This window comes from Mauremys reevesii, linkage group 7 (assembly GCF_016161935.1).
Source record: "Mauremys reevesii isolate NIE-2019 linkage group 7, ASM1616193v1, whole genome shotgun sequence".
NCBI classification, from domain to species: Eukaryota; Metazoa; Chordata; order Testudines; family Geoemydidae; genus Mauremys; species Mauremys reevesii.
Window position 1 is genome coordinate 67,874,453 of NC_052629.1, and position 17,442 is coordinate 67,891,894.

At 46.3% G+C, this 17,442-nt stretch overlaps 1 protein-coding gene across 2 annotated transcripts; it reads right to left on the minus strand.

The window, feature by feature from the left end:
* Positions 1-3,216: 3,216 nt before the first annotated feature.
* On the minus strand, positions 3,217-15,531 carry LOC120368861 (beta-microseminoprotein J1-like). 2 transcript variants are annotated; one of them, XM_039481532.1, is made up of 5 exons: positions 15,159-15,531; positions 14,569-14,687; positions 12,204-12,294; positions 7,411-7,516; positions 3,217-3,571 (listed from the first exon to the last, which is right to left on the minus strand). In XM_039481532.1, exons 2-5 carry the CDS (start codon positions 14,569-14,571, stop codon positions 3,442-3,444), a joined length of 330 nt encoding a protein of 109 aa, XP_039337466.1. In that variant the 5' UTR covers positions 14,572-14,687; positions 15,159-15,531; the 3' UTR covers positions 3,217-3,441. The 2 variants fall into 2 exon arrangements, with proteins under 2 accessions (XP_039337466.1, XP_039337467.1); XM_039481533.1 differs by having other exon boundaries at positions 15,117-15,531.
* Positions 15,532-17,442: the final 1,911 nt, after the last annotated feature.

Consider the following 17,442-nt stretch of genomic DNA (forward strand, 5'->3'; position numbering starts at 1 on the left):
CAGCGACCCGGTAGCCCAATACCGGGCCTCAATAGATTTCAAGAGGAAGCTGAAGTCAATTTCACTCAATCAGAAGTCACCGAGGACTCTCCCAGACTTCCACCGAATTTCAAGAGAAACTGCCTGTGTCTGTTTGTGTCAGATTTCCCAAGATTCATGCCGCTCTTTAAGTTTTTCCAAACCAAAAATCCACTTCCAAAGCATGTTTTAAAGCAAAGTTATTGTTTGCATTTCTGTTTTGCATTTCTGTTCTGGTGTTGGCACTGTGTGTGCACTGGTGTGCACTGACGTGTGCACTGGACGCACAGGACGCCTCCATCATCCTCATGCATCCTCCCTCCTGCTCTGACATAGGCGTCTGTGGTTTGGGGTGAAGGGGTGTGGAAGGAAGGTGTGGAAGAGGGTTTGGGAGGGGTTTGGAGTTTGATGGGGGGCGGGTTTGGTTTTTGTGGGAGGCGGGTGGTGGGTGGGAGAAGGGTGAGGGGGTGGGAGAAGGGTGGGCTCTGTTGAGGGCTGAGTGGGGCGGATGTAGGCGTTGGAGGGCATTGGAAGTGCATGAGTCAGGCAGCCTGCCCTGCAGCCTGCCTTACATTAGGGGCGCCGCAGGGGCGGCAGCAGGCGACAAGAAATGACCAGGGCAGCATAACTGACCACAATGCACACTGGTGCCTACTGACTGGGTGCCTACTGACTGACCCTGCAGTGTGTGTGTGTGCCCTATCCTGGTACTCCCAGTCTGTACCCTGGCTGTAGGCTAACCCTGTCCACCCCATACACCGAAAAATCCACACCCATACAACCTCCTCTGACAGGACAGGAAAGAAAAAACAATTTTTGACAGCAACCATCTTTTATTAATCTAAACAACAGTGGATATGGGCCTGAATTTGGGACTGGCTGAGCCATTTCTATATAAGACTTCTACAAATTTCCTCTAACGGTTTGGCGAGCATGAGTACATGGTCTCTGTTTTCTGATGTTCAGTACGGCTTCTTGCGCCCCTCCGTCTTGTACTTTTGGGAGGGGGCCAGGACTTGGCGGGGAGGGGGGAGAGGGACCACTGAGGGGTCCATCCCAGGTCTCGTCCTGCAGTCCTGCAGTCCATCATCAACCGACCAATTGTGTGTTCGTGTGTTGGGTGGTCTGCTGGTCTTAGCGCAGCCACCTCTCCTCACTTTCTCTGCCGTGTTCCATGAGTCTCCAGCAGTGTGCTGATGCTGCTCACATAGTCTCTCTGCTCCCATCCTCTGCTCTCTGCAGGCCATCAGTTCGAGCCAACATTCAGTTCCTAATCGTTCTCGTGTCTCTAGTCTTCTTCGTCTAATCATCAGGGGGTCTCGAGGGGATGCCGGGCAGTCGAGGGAAAGAGTGAGATTTGCTGTGGGATTACATTTTCCAGATACATTTTTTGAACATTTTTCTTTTCAAATAACAGTGAACTGAAGAAGGTCAATTTCTATGAAAAAGACTGTACTCACTCAGTCTCACTTGGCACAAATTTGGTACAACACATTGCATTGGCTCATGAAGGAGGAGGAGGCGGGAGGAGGGAGAGGAGAAGTAGCCTAGCATACAGGTATGACAACAGTACAGTACATTTAGCAGTTATGCTTATCAGTTAACGGATATCTAAAGGCAATCTGGAAAAATCTGGAAATGAATTTATCTCTTTTCCAGCCACGATCTTCCAAGCACAGGGGATCCTCTCACTAATGCTTTTTCTCTGTGGCCTACAGCAGGCGTGGCTGCGCAAAGCTTAAGTATAGCAAAGTATATTAAAACCATAAAGAACGCTAATTGCCTAATTATTGCCTAATTAGATGCAGCACTTCATGAACAGAGATTCTCTCAAGTACAGAAAGACAGGGACAAGAGGGAATGGAAGCACTTCAGCGACGGGGACCCAGCGCACATGCTGGGTTGAGCGGTGGGTTGTATCTCTACGGATCTGTCGTGGCGTGTAAGGGAAGCACCATTCACCGGAGGAAGGGGCACCTTCTTCTAGAACCCTCCTGCGAGGGTATTTGAGAACTTTTTGAGCATTTGTGGAATTGTCCATGGGGACTATATTGTTCCATCCCATCTGTGTGGACCTACTGTTCATATAGTTTTCCGTTAAAAACTTTTAGATATAGTATTTAGATATAGAATTTCTATCTCTTTCTATTCTTCCATTGGGCGCCAGGCCTAAGTTAGGTGTACAGTTAGGATAATGGTTTGGCATCTTGCTGCTGTGGCAGTGCATGACTTGTTCATTTAGAATCTACCTACTATCCCAGGTACTTTTGTCGCTAGTACTTAGGGACAGATCTGACCATGGCCCACCACTTGGGACAGGGACATAGATTCATAGACTTTAAGGTCAGAAGGGACAATTATGATCTTCTAGTCTGATCTCCTGCAGGGACAGCTGCCTACACCATGCATGGATGGATTTTCTGGAACCCCACAGAGTGCTTTGCTTGGGGCTGCTGAAGGTGTCATGAGCACATTCTGCTGACCAAAGTCACCCAGGCATCCAGACGCTGCTGGAGGCCCTGGGAACATGTATCTGTTGCCTCTGTCCTTCACTGTTTCTGGATTGGAGCCATGATGCAAACTCAGTTGTTGTACCAGCCGAGACATGGAGGCTGCCCTCCTGGCATGCCAAGGATCAGTGTGATCTCTTGGTGTGCAGCACTCTGCCTGCATTGAACAGTTTCCTGGCACAAAGCACAACCACCAGACGTACTGATCCTCACAGATGGGCACGCTCCTCTGCTACCTCTTCATCCTGCACCTGCACACATCTGCCGCAGCACTGTAGAACTGAGCGGCGGTGCCTAGGCTCCTGGATGTATGACATCCTCTTATTGGACACTTACCCAGATGAATGTGACAGCAGGTGTGGGAGGCTTCCATCAGCGTTGTGCTGTGTTTTGGATATTGTAATGGGCTGCTGCTACTTACAGACCATTCACTGAGTCTGATCCAAAGGGTGCTATAGCATGGGACAACACCAGACCATGCGTTCAAGGAGGGTTTGGGAAGGACAAACTTGTACATCAAATATCCCCTGATCACTTGTGAACCTACAGCAGCTTGAGTTCCCTGCTGGAAAGAAAGCAAAGGCTCTTTCAGAGTCCTTTATAGCATGCATGCTTCCTCCGCATTTGTCCAGTGGTTCCAACAACAGTGATGGCAAGGGAAAAGATTAAGAAGATTCTCTGACAAATCTTTGATGCTGTATCAGAGTTTATTTTAGTCAAATGATCATCAGAAAAGAATTTACAAGACCTGTGCTCATAGCTCGATTATGCCACCGCAGATAGTAACGAACACCCTAGAATCAAATACAGGCCTGGTATTCTCACACACTGAATTGCTTAAAGATGCTTAAAAACAACTGTGATCCAAAAGGATTTGCCCAGATGGCAATCTTGATTCTCAATGGGTTGTTTGTTAGCCCACAGCACCATGGACCTCACAGAGCTTAGAGGGGTCAGCCTTTTCCACCACTTTGTAGCTACAGGTCTCCTCGTAGAATATACTTTCACATTTCTCTTTGTCGTAGTCAACAGGGGTGATAATGCTGTCAGTGGGAAAGACAAAGCAAACACGAGTGTGTGAGATATGTCAGGATACCACAGAAAGACAGCAAATGTGGGGTCTGACTCTCCACTTGGTTACTCTGGGTTTATGCAGGGCCGCCCAGAGGGGCAATTTACCCCATATCCCGGGCCCAGCAGGGGCCCCCACGAGAGTTTTTCGGGGCCCCGGAAAACTCTCGCGGGGCCCGGGCCCCCGCAGCTTCTTCGCTCCCGGTCTTCACTGGCGGGGGGTCCTTCCTCTCCGGGATAGAAGGACCCCCCCTCCCCCCGCCGCCAAATTACCGCCGAAGCGGGACCCACCACCGGAGTGCAACCGGGTCTTCGGCGGTAATTCGGCGGCGGGGGGGGTCCTTCCGTTCCGGGACCTGCCGCCAAAGCGGGGCCCCCCGCCGCCGAAGACCCCGGGCCCCCGGAATCCTCTGAGCGGCCCTGGGTTTATGCCAGCATCAATTCACTGAAGTCAGGGAACACTTACCCTGGAGTAGTGGAGTGGAGAATCAGGCCCTTAATACCTGTTGTGTACCTGTGTGCAGGCCAAGAGCTTTATCTGTTGGTAAGTGGCAGTTATTAGAATCGTCACTGTGCTATGTGTCCTAGCCTAATGCTATTTCACGTTGCTTAGTGGAACTCAAATGGAGCTGCTCTACGTTCTAATTGACCTTTGTCTTTTTATCGTCTCTCTGGCAAACCAAGAGCAAAAGTCCATTTTATTTTATGACCCCTGCGTACAAGTGTCATGTCTGGGCAAACCCACCCAATGTTAGGTTCTGACATTTGGAGCGCCTACAGTGCTTCCTTTGGAGGTTTGTGGGCAGTCGTCATTGCTATGAACACTGCCAAATGTCTGTGCCCCACTGAACAGGGGAAGGGAGCTAGTTACATGTATATACTGTACTTCACTGGGACTGTGTGAGGGTTAATCAGCAATTTAAAAATAAATCATAATAGGTGGTTATTATTATTAGAGGTAGAACTGCAACTCTATGTGCCAGCACACTGAGATGAATTTAAGAGGGGCTTTTAGAAATGCCCTGTGTGGAAATGTATATTGGGTATGATTAGACGTTTCAAATGGTTCACTTCGTGCAGTGTATTTTCTTGCTCCAAATTCTCATATGTTGTTAAGAGTGTCCCCAAGGTGTATTGAAACAGGTGACCTGCAAAAACACTTCTCCTTAAAACATTCACAGCTTCTCTGACAGCAGATTCTCCTACAGACAAGCATCTCTAGGGGAACTTCATTAGCTCCCAGTGAGACATGGACTACTGAAACTTTTTACTTTGAAAGGGTTACTGACCTAGAGGATGGGGGAAAGCAGTAGATGTGATATACCTTCATTTTAGTGAGATTTTTGATACAGTCCCATGTGATTCTCAAAAGCAAACTAGGGAAATGTAGTCTAGATGAAATTACTATAAGTTGCGTGCACAACTGGTTGAAACACCATACTCAAAGAGTAGTTATCAATAGTTTGCTGTCAAATGGGGAGGGCATGTCTACTGCGGTCCCACAGAGGTCAGTCCTGGATCCAGTACTATTCAGTATTTTCATTAATGACTTGGATAATGGAGTGGAGAGTACGCTTATAAAACTTGCAGATGACACCAACCTGGGAGTGGCTGCAAGCACTTTGAAGGACAGTTTTGGAATTCAAAAAGACTTTGACAAAATAGAGAATTGGTCTGAAATCAACAAAAGGAAATTCAATAAAGAAAAATGCAAAGTACTACACTTTAGAAGGAAAAATTCAATGCACAGCTACAAAATGGGGAATAACTGGGTAGGTGGTAGTAAGGCTGAAAAAGATCTGGAAAAAGATTCAATCACAAATTGAATATGAGCCACCAATGTGATGGAAAAAAGGCTAATATTCTGGCCTGTATTAAGAAGACTGTTGTATGTAAGTTATCAAAGATAACTGTCCCTCTGTAGTCAGCACCAGAGAGGCCTCAGCAGAAGTATTGTGTCCAGTTCTTGGTGCCACATTTTACAAAAGATATAAGCAAATTGGAGAGAGTTCAGAAGAGAGCAACAAAAAATGATAAAAGGTTTAGGAAACCTGATCTATGAGGAAAGGATAAAAAAAACTGGGCATGTCTAGACTTGAGAAAGGAAGGCTGGGGGAGAGGGTGACCTGATAGTCTTCAGATACGTTAAGGGCTGTTAGAAAGAGGACACAGATCAATTGTTTTCCATGTCCACTGAACGTAGGACAAGAAGTAATGGGCTTAATCTGCAGAAAGGGAGCTTTAGGTTAGATATTAAGAAAAGCTTTCTAACTATATGGATAGTTAAGCTCTGGAATAGGCTTCCAAAGGAAGTTGTGGAAACCCTATCATTGGAAGTTGTTAAGAACAGGTTGGACAAACACATGCCAGCGATAATCTAGGTTTACTTGGTCCTGCCTCATCATCAAATCCAGCCGTCTTTGCTATCTCAAGATCCCTTCTAGCCCTGCATAGAGGTTTTTAAGGCCTGGCTTGACAAAGACCTTGGGGTGGTCCTGCTTTGAGCATAGGGTTGGACTAGACCTCCTGAGGTCTCTTCCAACACTAGTCTTCTATGATTCTATGCCCATAACTCAAAAAGTTCTGGAGCAATTTAGCTCAGATTAAATTTTACCTTTTGGGCTGAGACCAAGCAAAGAACGTTACATGCACGTGCACACACACAAGGAACATATTTCAAACGTGGGCAGTTAAAAATGGGTGGTGTGTGGACTTAGAATGGCAGTGCCTTCTCTATCTCAGCTTCAACTACTGTGAACTCTACCATAGGATGTAAATTACTGTATGATGAGTAAGTTAGGGTGGTCTAGTAGTTGGAGCAGGGGACTGTTCATGTTCAGAGTGTTTGAAATCACAATCGATGCACATTTTACACATGGGTCCATCTTTGAACCCAAATCTGAGATCTGAATCCCCCTCAAATTTGGGGGAGGGGAGGAGGTTATAAATCTTACTCTCAATCCAAATTGTTGTGGCTTAAACCCACATTTCATTTATTTATTCTTTAGTATAATGATTTGTTGAGTTGATGTAACTGCAAAAATTTCTCTCGGGAGAGCTGTGCCTTTGGAGTATTTGAATTGAGTGTATAAAACCCATCCTACCATAGCCACTAAGGAGTTAACAGGTAGGCTAGCTACCTCCTCTGCTGCAGCTAATTGCTGGGACGTTGACAGCTGGAATAAGAAGGCAGCAGATAAAACGAGGGGTGGCTGCTAGAAAGGCTGGGAACTCTGGAGAGGAGACTTCTCAGCAAGCAGACTGGCAAGATGCTGCAGCAGGATTGGACTTCCAGAATGAGACAGAGAGGGGTCTGGAGGGTGTAATCCTGTGGACAGGTAGGAAGTAGCCCAGGACAACAGCAAGGGAAGCAGCAAGGGATTGTAAGGAGCAGGTCCTAGCTGCTTAAACACAGAGTTCCTGGGCAGGATCCCTGAGACAGGGCTGGGCCTGAGTTCCCTCAAAATGGAGATAGTAAAGCCTCCCTGATGAAGAGGGTATAGGGCTGGGGCTGGGGCTGATGACCTTATACAGGGACACTGGACTGTCAGCCGGTGGGACTCTTTATTACCCTGGAAGGGAAGTGAGCTGGCTGGAGGGCTGGCATGGTGAGGTGAGGCGGACAGTTGCAGGGCCAAACAGCTGTCTGGTGGGGGAAACCCGAGGCAGAGTTGCTGCAAAGGCACACAGGGCCTCGAGGTGATGGACTGACTCTAACGTCATCCACGACAGCTTTGCATTCCCCAGAGGAATCTGAGCGTGTGGCCTGAACCCTGCAGGAAAAATTACTGTGCATTTATTTTATACTCACAGGCTGCAGCACTGCATCGTTTCCTTGCTACAGCTACAGCTCTGGCAACCCTTCGTTTTCCATTTGGAGTTGAATTCATGTAGCACTCCGTTCTCATCAGTGCAGCCTGAAAGGACATAACCAACTTGCTGGTACATGCCAATCATACAATTAACTTAAAATTGTTTATCAAATCTGGATTTGAGCTTGGTATATTTAATATGAGGCTGCAGTGTAATTTCTTTGTTCTAAGTCTTATAAACTCTAAGCCTGCTAAGACTCATTCCCTGTCCAAAGGACGTAACAATCTAAACAAGAAGAGACGACCAATGTAAGACCCTGGACAATTCAGGGGACAGAGAGGATTGCAGTTGAGGAGGGATTGCTTGGAAAGCTAATTCTCCTCTCAGATCCCACTGAATCAAATTATTGGCACACATTTTTAAGGCCTGATCTAAAGCCCATTGAAGTCAATGGACAAACTCCTGTTGACTTCAATGGCCTTTGGTTCAATCCCTAGTACATTTCAAATTCTTGTGACTAAGGCCCTGGCTTGGGACTCAGGAGACAAGAGTTCAATTTCCAGCTCTTCCAGAGATTCCTTGTGTGACCCAAGGTAGGTCAAATAATCTCTCTCTGCCTCTGTTCCTTATTTGGAAAATGGGAATTACTTCATCACCAGGGAGGTAATGTTTCATTTTTGGATCAGTTTCCTTACCTTATAGGGGAGTTGTGAAGATAAATAGTGTTTGCAAAGCACTGAAATACTAGAATAATAGGAGCCAGCTAGTAGAAATTTTTCTAACAAACAGCTCTGTCAATGTGTTTTTTGGATGGGGAAAAAAAAAAAAACCACAAAAAAATCAAAACTTTCCATGGGAAAAATTTCAACTTTGCCAAAAAAAAAAAAAAAAACCCACTGATTTTATTCCTCATCAAGCTTGGCAAAGCCAAATAGAAATGTTTTAGTTTTCCAAACCAAAATGTTTCATTAATGTCAAACTGACCCAAATCTGTGTCAGCCTTGAGCTTCTGCAGTGCCTCATGGGAGTTGTAGTTTGGATGTTCCTTTGAGCCAGGTACCCCAGATGGACTACATCTCCCATGCTGTACCATTGTGTTCCCATTGGTTGAACTGATGCAGTGGCTTATGGCCATGATGCAGCGTGGGAGATGTAATCCAGCTGGGGAGACTGTACTACAGATAGAGGTTTGAGGCTCAGCAGCATCTCAGGAGGACACAGATTAAGGCTGAACAAGATGAACTGAAGTGTTTTTGATGTTTCTGAATCATTATCAACCAAATTTGTAATCTCAAACCTGAGTTTATCTGATAAGACCTATTTTCCAAAAAACAATGTTGAGCGGCATTAATTATATTTCTGTCCTCTAATTCTTTTTTGATGGAATCCCACATCAGCTTTGTTGTTTTCCCTAGCACTTATGTCAGGGTAACTCTGCCTATAATTAAGAGTCATCTCACTTGCACTTTATGCATATTAGCACAGCACTTACACTCTTCCTGTCCTCTGGAATTTCCCCAGTATTCCAAGATTTATTAAAAATGGCTCAGATCTTCTCAGCCAACTCTCCTACAGCTCTTGGGTGCCTGTTATCTGGGCCTGCTGATCTTAAAACTTTTATCCCTAGCAGATGCTGTTTAACATTATCCTAGTTGTTGCTGTTTATCATTTTTATTACCATGGTGCTTACGCCATTGTGCTAGGTGCTGTACAAACACAGAACAAAAAGTCTGCCTCTGCCCCAAAGAGCTGACAATCTAAGACAAGAGACAGCAGAAACAGACAGCAGTATAAGGGGGGAGGGATAGCTCAATGGTTTGAGCACTGGCCTGCTAAACCCAGGGTTGTGAGTTCAATCCTTGATGGGGCACTTAGGGATCTGGGGCAAAAGTTGGTCCTGCTAGTGAAGGCAGGGGGCTGGACTCAATGACCTTTCAAGGTCCCTTCTGGTTCTAGGAGATTGGTATATCTCCAATTATAAGGAAACAATGAGACAATATTGGTCAGCATGATAGGCAGTGGTCTCAGCACCCTAACCCAATGTCAAGTTTTTTCTAAGCATCATGGGAAAGGAGAGTTAGGAGGAGGGATTTGCAGGTGGATAATGAGGTAGCATTGTGGATGGTTTCAGGGAGCTCCTCCAAAGTGTGTGGGGCAGCATGGGAGTAAGCACAATGGGGCTTGTTTGCAAATTTAACAAGTGAGCAATAGAAGTTGACATAATGGACCAGTTGGAGGTGGGAGTTGACATATTAATAAATTAATGAGAGATGAGAGGTAGGGTGGGGACAAATCATGAATGACCTTGAAAGTAGTTCTTCCTCCTAGTAATACACCGTCCTGCTCCTTTCCAAATACAGAACAGAAATATGTATTTAACACCTTCTTTGTATCATTATCAGCAACTTTACCATTTCATCTATTAATGAACCTGCACAATTGTTAGGATTTCTTTTGTTCCAGATATACTTAAAAAAAACAAACCACACCTCCTTGTTGCCAATGGCCCTGCCAGCCATGGACGCTTCCCTGATGTGTTTAGCTTTCCATATCAACTTTCTACAATACTTCCAATTTATACTGCTTGCTAACTACTTCCCCTTTTTTCCAATTAGTTATATGTATATTTCTAATTGCTGCCTTCAGTTCTCCTTTTGACCAGGATTGGCTTTTTAATTAAAGTTATTACTTTTCACAATAATGAAAGTGTGGCTTATAGGCAATCCAATAAACCCTTCTTAAAACAATTCCTAATTTTCATTCAAACTTTTCCTCAGAATCAATTTTGTCCATAATTTTCCTCAGCCCTAGGAAATTAAGCCTTAGTTCTCATTGCTGTGTATCTCCCCCCCTACACATACACACAGGGTCGGCACTTCCATTAGGTGACCCTAGGCAGTCGCCTAGGGCGCCAGGATTCAGGGGGCGGCATTTTGTGCACTCCCCACAGGACGCACGGGAGCTTCCGGTTCCACTTCCGTCGCGCTGCCGAAGAAGGACCTTCTGCCGACGTGCCACGGAAAACAGCGGCTGGCAATTGAGCAGCTCAATGACTGCCGCTGTCACCTGCGGCATTTTGGCGGAGGGTCCTTCTTCGGCGGTGTGATGGGAGCAGAACTGGAAGCTCCCGTGCACCCTGTGGGGAGCGCACAAAATGCTGCCTCCCGAATTCTGCCTAAGGCGCCAGAAATCCTGGCACCGCTCCTGCACACACAGACACACCCCATACAAAAAACCCTGGAAACTATCCAACCACTGTTCTGGAAGCTCTCTCCCCATCACTTTGCAATGCAGCATGAATTGTCTTCTCCTTTTGTGGGTCTAAATATGTTCCTCTTGACCCAGATAACATAAAATAAAAGGGTAAATGCCAATTAAAATGGACTCTGACTGCATGCAATCAGATAAATGAACTCTAAGCTTGTTTACCAAATCAGATCCATTGGGGGCCAGGTTTCAAAGGTCCCGTTAGGACGTCCATTGACACTTTTATCCATGCATTTTCCTGCTACCTTAGAATGATGCCTACTTTCAGTAAGCCCATGGACCTGCACAGGCAAGCTGAAAATTATGCCTGACAAGAGCATGTTCAAGGCATGGCCATATGCCCAGCGGAGGGGCTTTTAAAAAGGGGGCTTCAGAATGCGGTGCTGTCTCTGTATGTGTTCAGGTGCACTGCTCAACCTGGTCCTGGTAGTCATGAAAGCAGCCAGCTTGCAACGTGGCAGGTCTTGGCACTGCTGGTATGCACCCCTACACAAGCTGGACACAGTGCATTTTAGAACAGTGTTCACCACCAGTACACTGGGCAAGAGGTTTGTGCATGCTACACCCTGGCTGATTCCGTGATGTCCCCAGTGCTCCTGCATCTCTCATCTTCTCCTGCCTCTTCTCCATTACCCGCCAGGGTGCAAACACTTGTCGAACTGATGCTTGTTCTTGGTTGTCCCCCAAGAAATGTGCTAGCCTTCATCTCCCACGTCCCCCCACCCACCAAAGTCCTTGTGTCAGAGACTGCCTCTTCTGAACTGCAGTGGAAGTCCTCCATTGGCTGTTGGGCCCTGAACCTTCTTGGCGCCATGACTGGCTTGTGTTTGGGTAAATTACCATAATCTCATCCCATCCAGTTCTGAAAATAAGAGCTGCACAACTCCCAGGAGCCAGCCCCTGACAGTCTTTGCCCACTTGTGCCTTTTATGAACACATGTCCAGCTGTTCCTTTGAAAATCTCTGTACAAACACCACTTGTGCCCCAAAATCCATATGTGTAAGGGCTCTTTTGGCGGTGCAAACTTTCAGAAAACTATCCTGGAATGTGTAGTATCACTAACACTTCCCCAGTCCCCCTTTCTCTCATGGCCTCAGTTTATCACCTTCTCCAACAGTAAATCTGTATTCATGACTCACCAGCCCCGCCACATCCCTCCCCATCTTCCCTGGTTTCTTGTCCCTGGTTAGGTTTCAACAGACAGGTGCTAAATTTGGCAAACAACTCTGTTCTCAGTGATGCGCATAGAGAAGACTGAGATCTGCCGAGGTAGTGCAAAGGGGCCAGAAATGGGCTGCATACAGCCAACAGGGAATTCCCCTGGAATACGGGAACTTTTTGCTGGCTTGCACCAGCCTCCTCCCTCCCCAAGGGACTGTGACACCTCTCCACTAGTGGGTTAGAGCAGCATCTCAGTTGCTCTGAGCTTTATTGGGGCAGTGGCCAATGAGCTCTCAGGATCCGTGATGTTCCCTCAGAAGAGCTTAGGCACAGATGAGAGTCCAGCCAGCAGGATTTCTTACCTTGTGCATCAGATTCAATTCTTGCCAGCCAGCATTGTGCATCGCATAATGTCACTGAGACGACAATGATAAGGAAGCCCAACATGTGCCTCTGTAAATGACAGATGAAGATTCATAGCTAAAAAATTGCTTACTGGCATAGAAATAATCAGGACAAATCTCCTTATTGATTAATAAATTCACAGAGGGAAGCTACTCCTCAGCAAAGCACTTAAGCATGTGCTTAATTTTAATTTATCTTAATTAACCTGTTTAAGCCTATGGTTACTTGCTCTGCTGGATCAAAGCCTTAGAATCAGGTGGAGGCTTTTTCTACAGGGGTAGAAATCCCTGGGAGCAATTGTGGGTATGAACCTTATCTTCATATAATTAGTCCATTTATTATAGTGACATCCCATTCTGCCCAGTTGGAGAATTTAACTCCACGCACACTATTTCTTTGTTTAGTTATGCCTGACCTTTCCTGACACCCACACCACGACATCAACTTTCTGTGCTCTTCATTTCCACCTATTAATATTCCAGCAGTTGGCAACACTTCAGAATTCCCCATGGGATAGCACTTGACCATCTAATAAAAAGTATCAGACTGTACTGTTGCACTGTAGTCATTATTTATACCGCATTAGGGTCAGAGAGCTCTCATTGCAGCCGGTCAAAGGACTAATAGCACATTGACACCTTGCCTAAAGGGTGTGTTCTTGCCATTTCTTTTCAGCCTGCCTATGCTGAGAGCATCATAGTCTGATGTCTTTCAGTTTAGTCCCAGGGCTAGATACATCTTTTGGCCTGTCTATATTAGAGAAATTTAGCCCATTAGTCTTTGTTTTGCCCAGTCCCTGTATCAGCATTTTGCTTCCTATACAATCACAGTGAATCACGCCACCCTTGTACAAAAGCCGCCTGATTCTAAGCCTCTTTGCATCACTGAAGGTGGTGCAAAGGGGCCAGAAACTGGCTGTATATGGACAGGAGAGAATTCCCTTGGCAACAGGCAAACTTTCTGCTGGGGAAAAGATGCTGCAGCCAATTCCTGCAGGAGTTTCCTCCCAACCCCAGTATAGGGCAAATATCTATACTGGGGTTGATGGTCACACCTGTCCTCCACTAGCATGGATTTGACACCAGTGTCATAACCTGAGCAGCCCCTCAGTTGCTCTGAGCTTTGAGACTGATCCAAATCAGGGAGCCATAACTCATTTCCTAGTGCTCCCTCTCCAGAGCTTGGGCACAGAGAAGACTCTGACCCTGAGGCAGGATCTCTTATCCTGTGTGTCTGCATAGATTTAGAATGGCAATGTCTATTGTTTTTCCCTCTTGTGTCTTTAATTATGAAGGCTGAATTTGACGGCCATTTTAGGCTGAGCTCCTCCTGGTTCCATTTTAGAAGTGGAAGGCTGGAGGCTGGGTCACCTCGCATCACCTGAGTGAATTTAGCGCTGGTCAAACAAGGAATACATGACCTCTGCTGAAATTGCAGAGTGACAATCAATGGTGGTTGTAGTGCAGACATTCTTCCACTAGGAAATGCATTGAGACTAGAGCTGGCCTCATCATTCACTGCAAAGAATATTCTGCACAAATGTGGGCATTTTCCCCCACACAAACAGGGTTGTTTTTAATTATTCCAGTGGAGACTCCCAGTTCAGTTCACACAGGCAGCAAACAGCCTTCAGGTGGTATTAGCCATTTGTGATTCCTGGCTGCCCTGGGAGGGAGCAAAATCAGCGACCTGGAGAAGACTCCACCCGAGTCTTCACCACGTCTTTATGTAGCGCTGAACAAATGCACGTCTCTGATGTGACATGTCAGCTGCTGCATTAGAGCCCAATGGTAACTTTTGTAAGTGAGCCTTATTTTAATATGTCTAGTCTGCTAGGCGCGTTTCGGGGAATCCTCAGTTGAATCACTGTAACTGCAGGCTGTGTCAACTAAAATTCTCACTGGAAGTCTGCGAGCGTATAGAAGCATGTCAAGGCTGCAGAGTTGGGCTCTTTGCTTTCATTTATAATATGAGCTAATCTCCCAGGAGCCTGCCTTTTAGATCCCTTTACGTGAGACAGAAAAGAAGGATTCTAAATATTCCTACAATCAGACAGACTTTTACAGTGGTGGCAAAAAAAAACCCTGAACACGGAGTCTCTCTCTGTGTCTCTCACTCACAGCACCTGTCAGTTTTCTTTTAAATTCATTGTCATTTTATAATTGAGTTAAACTTGAAATCTCCTCCGATAAGGAAATATACAAGTCAGACAAGAAGTTCTGTAGCAACTGGGAAGCTTTCCCTAAGAAAATCCAAAAACTGCACTTTACAATTGCGAGGTGTCCCTCCTGTTCTTACAGGAGGAAAGATGTGTTGACTCACCATTCTTCCAGAGTGTGTTCCTTCCAAAGCACACGTCCAGCCTGAGTAACGCTTTCGTTTGCAGTGAATTATCGTATAGCACGGAGAGTCTAGAGATAGGTGTCTTACAAAGCCAAGCCCTGCACAAACAAACCACACGGAAGCAGCTCAGTTGCCTATTCTGCAAAGACCTCCCATATATAGGCGTCACTAAGATTTGGCCAATGTTTAACAAGAAGGTTTGGTTCAGAGTAGCACCAGTGGACTGGTCCTGCCCCTTCTTGGTGGCTGCAGAGCCCAGATGTAGTGGAATTGATGCAGATGGCAACAATATCTACGGGTTCCTCTTGACAATACAAAACAGAACGAGCTTGAGCCTCCACCCAGCAATCTGGGAAAACTAAACCCACCCCTGGGCGCCTCTAAGAGGCAATGCATCCCACTGGCAAGCACTGAACCTGTGTATAACAAAAGAAAACATTTACTACAATGGAAAGGGAATCCAGCATTAATGTGGGTAAACACCCCAACCGTGACTCAACAACGTGTAACCATGAGCAAACACCCACCCTACAGTACGTTGGGCAATGTCCTTTGCCTCAGTTTCCCACCTTGCACTGTGAAAGTCTTTTCAACACGGCACACCCCTTTCCCTGCGGTGCTCTCCACCCACAGCTGATTGTCCTTGATCAGTGAATCCCGAGTGCAGAGGTAGGTTCACTCCACTACCCTGGAAAAAGCAGGGAAAGCTCATTAAGCAGTGATTCCACTGCTACCACCACCTCTGCAAGTGGCTCTCTTTTGCTGCTACTCAGCTCCGCTACTATCTCGACCACCGCTGTGATGCCAGGCTCTGAGGTTTCACTGCTTAGCCCAGCTATTAATGATTTCCTGGGTAGTATGGAACCTCACTGCTAGTGCAGCCTCTGCATTGTCTTTCACTGCAACACTGTCCTCCCTCCCACCGGACCAAAGGCTTAATGCCTAGACCTGCTTGTCAGTGATTTCAGCTCTGGTAACAGCTGAACAGAAACAAGGATCTCAGGTGAGTCCAATCAGCTCCATCTATAAGCACTGGAGAGGGGAGGGTCAAAGGATGTCTAGGACTCTTTAAGCAGAATCTCCACTCGCTATGCAAGAAAATCTGTCCCCATCCCCTTGACTTTCACTGGGATTTGGCACCTCTACCTCCTTCTTAGCAAGTGAGGTTCAGTTGAGGTTGCACCCATGCAAATATGGGCTGCTCCTGAAGTCTCTTCCCCCAGTTCATCACTAGATGTCAGGGGAAAGTTCATTTGGTCCCTGCTAATAACTGCTGTATTTGCGTCCCATTACCCATGAACATGATGCCAAGCCAATGTCATGCCAGCCAATGAACAGAGGCCACTGAGTTACAACTTCTAGCACCGTGGTACAGGAGTTACAAAGTGTGGCTGTGCTGTGTCCCCATCTAACAGGGCTGATCCTGAAACCCAAGTGCTGGGATTTGATAGGGAGGTACCGACCTGAGCTGGACTGATCATGCCTGCCCTGCCTGTCTGTGCATGCAGCGTTGATTTAAACTCCAAAGCCCTTTCCCAGCATGCAATGGGCACAGTCTGAAAGCAGGGATGGATTCTCTTGGGGCAGATGCTGCTTTGGTTGGTTTTTTTTTGGGGAGGTAGGGAACGTGAGAGGGAAGGTGGTGGCCCCACCCTGGTCATTGACTGCTGAGAATAGGAAAGAAAGCCCCCCAGTGTCACCTGAATACCCTGGGGATGAGGGAACAGGGTTCCATGCACAGTGGGTGCTGGTAAGGCACGCCTCTGCTCCCTGCCCCTGTACAACCACCTCTGAAGATGACTCAGGTAATGCTGGGGAGGAAGACTTACGTTCCCAGATGGGCTGGTTGTGCATGGGTTTGGCTAGGATCTGCCTTGGTTTGGGCTAGGTTTGGGGTCCTAGCCGAGCTGTTCACACTGCTGACATTGGGCCAGCTTGCTGGTTTGGTTTCTCACTGGTGAATGAGAATAAAATTGCTATTAATTTTTCAAAGCCAGCTCTGTCACATGCTCTGGGTGCACAGAGAGGATAATGCCAGGTCCTGGTCCTGGCAGTTCTTGCAGTTAGTTGAATGGAAGTGGTTTTAGAGGGAAGCATGATTGCTTTGCAAACTGAGAAGGATGGGTGTGAGTCCTTCATGAACCAATATTATCCTGAACAAAGGGCACAGAGGTGGTTCAAGAAATACAGGCTGGTTCTTATTGTTTTCCTGACCTGGTTCACCCATCCCAGTTAGACAAACTGCAGAAAACTGTGTGCTCTCAAAGCAAGGTGAAAGGACCCATTGTTATTTGGGTATAAAACGTGCTTTTATTAAGACACCGAAGGACTTTTGTCTGAGTTTATTTTATTCAACTGATTATATTCAGTTATATTAATGCAGAGAATAACAGAAACAATATAGACTCAGATACAGGGTAGTCTCACAAATTGAATTGCTACTCAGCAAGGCAAAGGAAAGCCAGCTATTAGTAGTGATGCTTAAAACACCACTCTCTGATCAAAGAACAGACTCATTCCATGGGTGATCATCTTATAGAAGGGAAAGAGGAGGTACTACGCTGAGAAATTCTGAGTGGGTTGGTTGTTAACCCACTCAAGTATGAACCTTGCCGACTTTCGAGGGGTCGGCCTTCTCCATCGAAGCTGCAGGTGTCCATGTTGAAAATGCTTTCACATTTTTCTCTGTCATACTCAACAGGCATAGGAAAAAAGCAAATATCAGGCCATGACAGTGGGAAGCAAACAATCTCCAGTAAAGATGGTATCTGCATTTTTGGCAGGAAAAGATGGTGTTGAGTGATTCGAGCTGGCTGAGCTATTTGAAGTTAATAGTTTGATTAATTGAGCCCC

Excerpts from the sequence above, each read along its gene's own strand:
- LOC120368861 (XM_039481532.1), bottom strand. Across the intron at positions 7,517-12,203 it reads AATTGAATCTGATGCACAAG|GCTGCACTGATGAGAACGGA; the intron begins GTAAGAAATCCT and ends ATGTCCTTTCAG. Across the intron at positions 3,572-7,410 it reads ACGATGCAGTGCTGCAGCCT|CATTATCACCCCTGTTGACT; the intron begins GTGAGTATAAAA and ends TCCCACTGACAG.